The 5,893-nt window shown below is 40.5% G+C and overlaps 1 protein-coding gene across 1 annotated transcript in view; it reads left to right on the forward strand.

Annotated features, from left to right (window-relative positions):
• Window positions 1–5,466, forward strand: part of SEC23B (Sec23 homolog B (S. cerevisiae)) — a 51,962-nt gene extending 46,496 nt beyond the window's left edge. The window contains exon 18 of the mRNA XM_011963590.1: window positions 4,986–5,466. Coding sequence (XP_011818980.1) covers window positions 4,986–5,075 — 90 coding nt within the window. The 3' untranslated portion in view covers window positions 5,076–5,466. The remainder of the gene's footprint in view (window positions 1–4,985) is intronic.
• The last annotated feature ends 427 nt before the right edge of the window (window positions 5,467–5,893 follow it).

Here is a 5,893-nt window from a genome sequence, read left to right on the forward strand (position 1 = left end):
CGCCAGGATGGTCTTGATCTCCTGACCTCGTGATCCGCCCGTCTCGGCCTCCCAAAGTGCTGGGATTACAGGCTTGAGCCACCGCGCCCAGCCTTATGAAGAATATTGGTCTGTAGTTTTCATTTTTTTCTCCTGTTTTTGTTTGGTTTGGTATCAGGATAATACTAGCTTTATAAAATGAATTGGGAAGTATTTCCTTCTCTCCAATTTCTGGGGAAGATTGTGTCGAATTGGGGATTCTTCAAACATTCGGTTGATTTCTCTATGAAGCCATCTGGGCCTAGAGATTTCTTTTTTGAGAGTTTTTAGATTACTAATTCAACTTCCTTAATAGTTATAGGGCTCTTCAAATTATTGATTTCATATTGGATGAGTTATGGCAGTTGTGTTTTTTGAGGAATTGTTCCATTTTGTTTACACTATCAAACTTACACGTATAAAGTTGCTTGTAGGATTCCCTGATTATCCTTTAGATGTCTGTAGAGTCTGCAGTGATACCCGTTTTATACCTGATATTGATAAATTTATGTTATCTCTGTTTTTTCTTTTCTTTGTCAGTCTTGCTAGAGTTTGGTAATTTTAATGATCTTCTCAAGGAATCAGCTCTTCATTTCATTGACTTTATTATTTTTTTATTTTCAATTTCATTGGTTGCTGCTCTAGTCATTATTATTTCCTCTCTCCTGTTTGCAATAGGTTTTTAAAAACTCTTCCGGCTGGGTGTGGTGGCTCACACCTGTAATCCCAGCACTTTGGGAGGCGAAGGTAGGCAGATCACGAGGTCAGGAGTTCGAGACCAGCCTAGCCAACACAGTGAAACCCTGTCTCTACTGAAAATACAAAAATTAGCTGGCATGCTGGCACGTGCCTGTAGTCCCAGCTACTCGGGTGGCTGAGGCAGGAGAATTGCCCGAACCCAGGAGGCGGAGGTTGCAGTAAGCCGAGATCGCGTCACTGCACTCCAGCCTGGGCGACAGAGCAAGACTCTATCTTGAAAAACAAAATAAAAGAAGTGAATTTATTATAGACAGTGTATAGTTGGGTCATGCTTTTTAATGCAGTCTGCTGAGCTCTCTTACTTGGTATATTTAGACCATTTATATATAAAATGTAATTAATGATATGTTAGGGCTTAAGTGTGCCATATTATTTTTTGTTTTCTGCTTTTCTTTTTTCATTTCATTTTATATACTTTTTTCCTGCCTTCCTTGTGTGTACTTTTTTCCTGTCTTCCCATGAGTTATTTGAACATGTTCTAGGATTCCCTTCTGACTTGTTTGTAATGTTTTTGAGTGTATCTCATTATTTAGCTTTTTTAAGTGGTTGCTCCTAAGTGCCCTAGGTTTTTTTTATTTTAATTAAGATGAGGTCTTGCTATGTTGCCTAGGCTGGTCCTAAACTCCCGAGGTCAAGCGATCCTCCCACCTCAGCCTACCAAAGTGCTGGGATTATAGGCATGAGCCACGACACCTGGTCAGACCCTAGGTATTACATCATATATGCGTAACTTATCACAGTCTACTGGTGTTTTTTATCAGTTCAAGTGAAGTCTAGAGACCTTACCTCCCTCTTCCATCACTTTCCTCTCCCCCATCAGTAATATAATTATGTTAAATATTTCCTCTGCATACATTTAGTATCACATCAGACAATGTTATAATTTTTGTTTCACGCATCAAACGTAATTGATAAGTCTTAAAAAGGAAAACCTATTATATTTCTCTCTATGGTTGCTTTTATTGTTTTCTTTATTTTTAAAGATCTTTTAGCCATTATTTTTTTCTTTTTTCTTTTTTTTTGTTTGTTTTTTTGAGACGGAGTTTTGTACTTGTTGCCCAGGCTGGAGTGATGGGATCTCAGCTCACCGCAACCTCCGCCTCCGGGTTCAAGCAATTCTCCTGCCTCAGCCTCCTGAGTAGCTGGGATTAATGCACCACCACGCCTGGCTAATTTTGTATTTTTAGTAGAGACAGGGTTTCTCCTTGTTGGTCAGGCTGGTCTCAAACTCCTGACCTCAGGTGATCCGCCTGCCTCAGCCTCCCAAAGTGCTGGGATTACAGGCGTGAGCCACCACGCCCAGCCTACCTTTAGCCATTCTTTTTAGCATAGGTCTGCTGGTGATAGATTTTTAGTTTTCTTTTATTTGAGAATGTCTTGATATCCCTTTCATTTCTGAAGAATATTTTCTCTGCGTATAGGATTCTGACTAACAGCTCTTTAAGCACTTGAAAAATATTGTGCCACTTCCTCTGGCCTTTATGGTTTCTTATGAAAAGTTCACTGTCAGTCTCAGTGTTTTCCCCGGTAGAGAAGGTGTCATTTTCCTCTGGCTGCTTCCAGTGGTCTTTTTCTGTTGTTAGTTTTCAGGGTGGATGGGCAGGGGCAGAGAAGAAAGTGTAATTACGACATGTCTTGGCATGGATTTCTGTGGGTTTATCCTGTTTTGGTTTACTCAGCTTTTTGCTTCTGTAGGTTTGTATCTCTTGCCAAATAGGAAAGTTTTCGGTCATTATTTCTTTTCTTGGAGTCTCGCTCTGTCGCCTGGGCTGGAGTGCAGTGGCCTGATCTCAGCTCACTGCAAGCTCCGCCTCCTGGGTTTACGCCATTCTCCTGCCTCAGCCTCCGGAGTAGCTGGGACTACAGGCGCCCGCCACGTCGCCCGGCTAGTTTTTCGTATTTTTTAGTAGAGATGGGGTTTCACCATGTTAGCCAGGATGGTCTCGATCTCCTGACCTCGTGATCCGCCCGTCTGGGCCTCCCAAAGTGCTGGAATTACAGGCTTGAGCCACCGCGCCTGGCCGGTCATTATTTCTTTGAATGCCTTTTCACCTGCTCTCTTTTCTTTCTTTTTTGACATCCGGTGACATGAATGTTAGATCTGTTGCAGTGCCCCAGGTACTACATTCCATGTATTTTCTTTCTTTTGTTCATTTGGGTAACTTCTATTATTTTGTCTTCCAGTTTATTGATTCTTTTTTCTGTTCCTTTTCTGCATTGAACCTATGTGCTGAGCTCTTTGTTTGTCACTGTATTTTTCAGTTACAAAATTTTCTTTTGGTTCTCCATGTCTTCCACTTCTTTCCTGGGACCTTGTTGTTTCTTTGCTGAGGCTTCTGATTTTTTCATTTGTTTCAAGTGTGTTTGTAATTGCTTATGAAGCATTTTTATCATGGCTATTTTAAAATCTTTGTCAGGTGATTTTAACATTGTTGTCAACTTAGTGTTAACACCTGTCAATTGTCTTTTTATTACATTTGGAGGTCTTGGTAATCACTTTATATAAGTGATTTTTTTAATTGAAACTTGGACGCTTGAGTATTTGTATGAGACCCTGGATCTTATTTAAACCTGCTACTTTTCACTGATTTTTTTCTTACATTACTCTGACAGGGAAGGTGGTGGTGGGGGTGTGGGGGGTGCTGGTGGGCTCCATTACTGCCAGGTGGAGGTGGAGAAGTCCAGGTTTTCCACTGACCTCTGTTGACACCTGGGGGCGCCTAGTGATATCTTGTTACTGCTTAGTGGGAATGGGAGTTCCAGCTCCCCCATAGCCTCCAATGACACCGCTGTGGAGATGGCCTTGTTACACTTGGGTGATGGTAAAAGTCCTGACCCTCCACCAGGCCTCTGATGCCACCCCAGTAGGCAGGGGGAGGGACATATATTTTTGCCAGGTTGGGGTGGAAGTCCAGGCTCCCCACATGGCCTCTACTGACACCACAGGGGTAGGATAATTTCTTAGTTGGCCATTGGGGATGAACTTCCTGGTTCCATACTTAGCCTTCTCTGCCACCATCTTGGTGGGAGTGTTGGGGTGCCTTGTTACTGCCTTGTGAGGGTAGAAATTTTAGCTGCCCACCCAGCCTTTCTGGTTCAGGTGGGTCAGGGTCACGGTTTTTCCTCTTAGTTTTGCCCAGAGTACAGGGGTTATTATCTAAGATTGTTCTGTCTTGCTAGGCTGCTTTAGTCCTTTGGCTAGAGAAAGTGGGTGCTTTTTGTTGTTTTGTTTTGTTTGAGTCTGTGCTCAGTGACAATTTGCCAGCTTCCTCAGCTCCAAACTCGGAGTGTATGAGGCATAAGAAAGCCCGGGACTCGCTGCCGTGTTGTTGCTTGTGTCCCGAGGTCTTCAGTGTGTCTTCTGTCTTCTCTCCACCTTTAAACATCTTCTTAGGCTTGGTTTATATAAGATGCTCAAGGTTTTCAGTTGTACTTAGTGGGAGGAATAGAGAAAAGTATATCTTCTACTCCTTCTTCCTCGAAATCCTCTGAAAACATTTTGATCATGCTTACACTTTTCTAATTAGAACAGTACGGTTTCATTTTAGAAAATCAGTATGTTTTAAAAAATAAGAAAATTTAAATTACCTAGAATCATTTTCTAAAGAGTTATTATTTCCAGCTTTTTTCTACATAATATAAAGTGTATTATTGTGTGTGTGTGTGTATATATATGTATATTTTTAAATGTCTTTACAAAATTGGAATCTTACTACAAATTGAGGTTTCTATTCAATTTTTTCCCATAACATTAAGAAAATTATAAGCTTTTTCTGGTATTTGAAGTATCCATCTGTTCAGTGGAGATACCGGTTCACTTGTTCATGGGTACACCATTATCCAGCTTCCGTGGTAAGCAGAGCATTTAAGAGGAAGGGCAGGTGTGTGGGCCTCCGTGAGCTCACATTGGTGGGGAGCTAGACCCTGGGTACTTCATCAGGACTGTGGAGAAGAGGGTAAAGTAGAAGTCCTGATGCTCAAAACTAGCAGGTGGTGGCGGCCTGATCTCCGCATACCAGGAAAGGATTTTGTGAGGAAACTGCTTTAGTCAAAAGAAGTCGTTAGTGAGGCGGAGGATGGGGTGATGGGAGTACTCGTAGCAGAGGGGACAATACCTGTGAATGCTCTGAGGGAAGGTGCTTGACAGCTCATGAATTCTAACCAGCTTCTAAGATATCTGCCAACTAATCTTTATCATTACATTTCAGGAAACTGGAGCACCCATCCTAACTGATGATGTTAGCCTGCAGGTGTTCATGGACCATTTGAAGAAGCTGGCTGTCTCCAGTGCCTGTTAAGCTGAGGATGCAACCAGGAAATTGAAGAGAACAGTGTCAGATCGTGTTCAAAATGTCTAGAAAGGCTTAATAACATTCCTGTTACTTTTCTAGCAGATTTTAACAAATAATCAAGGAAATTTTGTATGTAACTCTTTAGATTATAATTTATTTGTATTCCTGTCTTTGTCCTTTTTCTCTTGCACTATAAAATTATAAGGTCATAAATGTTTTGGTACTTATAGATGTTTATGTGCTTTTTGTATCCTAACTTTTAGAATCTAAATAAAATCAGAGGTAATGTATTTTGGCAACTTGTTTAGGTGAGAATCTTAATGATCATAAAGGAAATAAATCTAGATGCAGAAAGTACTGGCTAAAATATTGCTAATACAAATGTGATTTCCTGAGGTCTCTGTGTGAGTGTGTATGTGTTTTAAGTGACTTCCTTAAGAGGTGTTTCCTGAACTTAATCCTCATAATTAAAGTGATACATATGCAGGATCAAAATGAAACAAACCCCTTATCCTAAAGAGCTTATAACAAATAAGTTACCTCCACTCTATAAACTCAGACCCACTTTTTGAAGATAACTGCTTTTAACCTCTCCTTACAAGATTTTTGTTGTTGATGTATTTAATTTTAGCCCATACCTCAATTCCCACTTTCAAAGAATCAAGATATTAAGACTTTTCTCTCTCCCCTCCAGCTATATACCTTTGGTCATTTTTGTATTTTTATTTTTATATATATTATTTATTTTTATATTATCAAGATTGGTAAAATTTATATTCTGGGTCAGGTACAGTGGCTCACACCTGTAATCTGAATGCTTTAGG

This window comes from Colobus angolensis, unplaced genomic scaffold (genome assembly GCF_000951035.1).
Source record: "Colobus angolensis palliatus isolate OR3802 unplaced genomic scaffold, Cang.pa_1.0 Scaffold117, whole genome shotgun sequence".
Taxonomy (NCBI): domain Eukaryota; kingdom Metazoa; phylum Chordata; class Mammalia; order Primates; family Cercopithecidae; genus Colobus; species Colobus angolensis.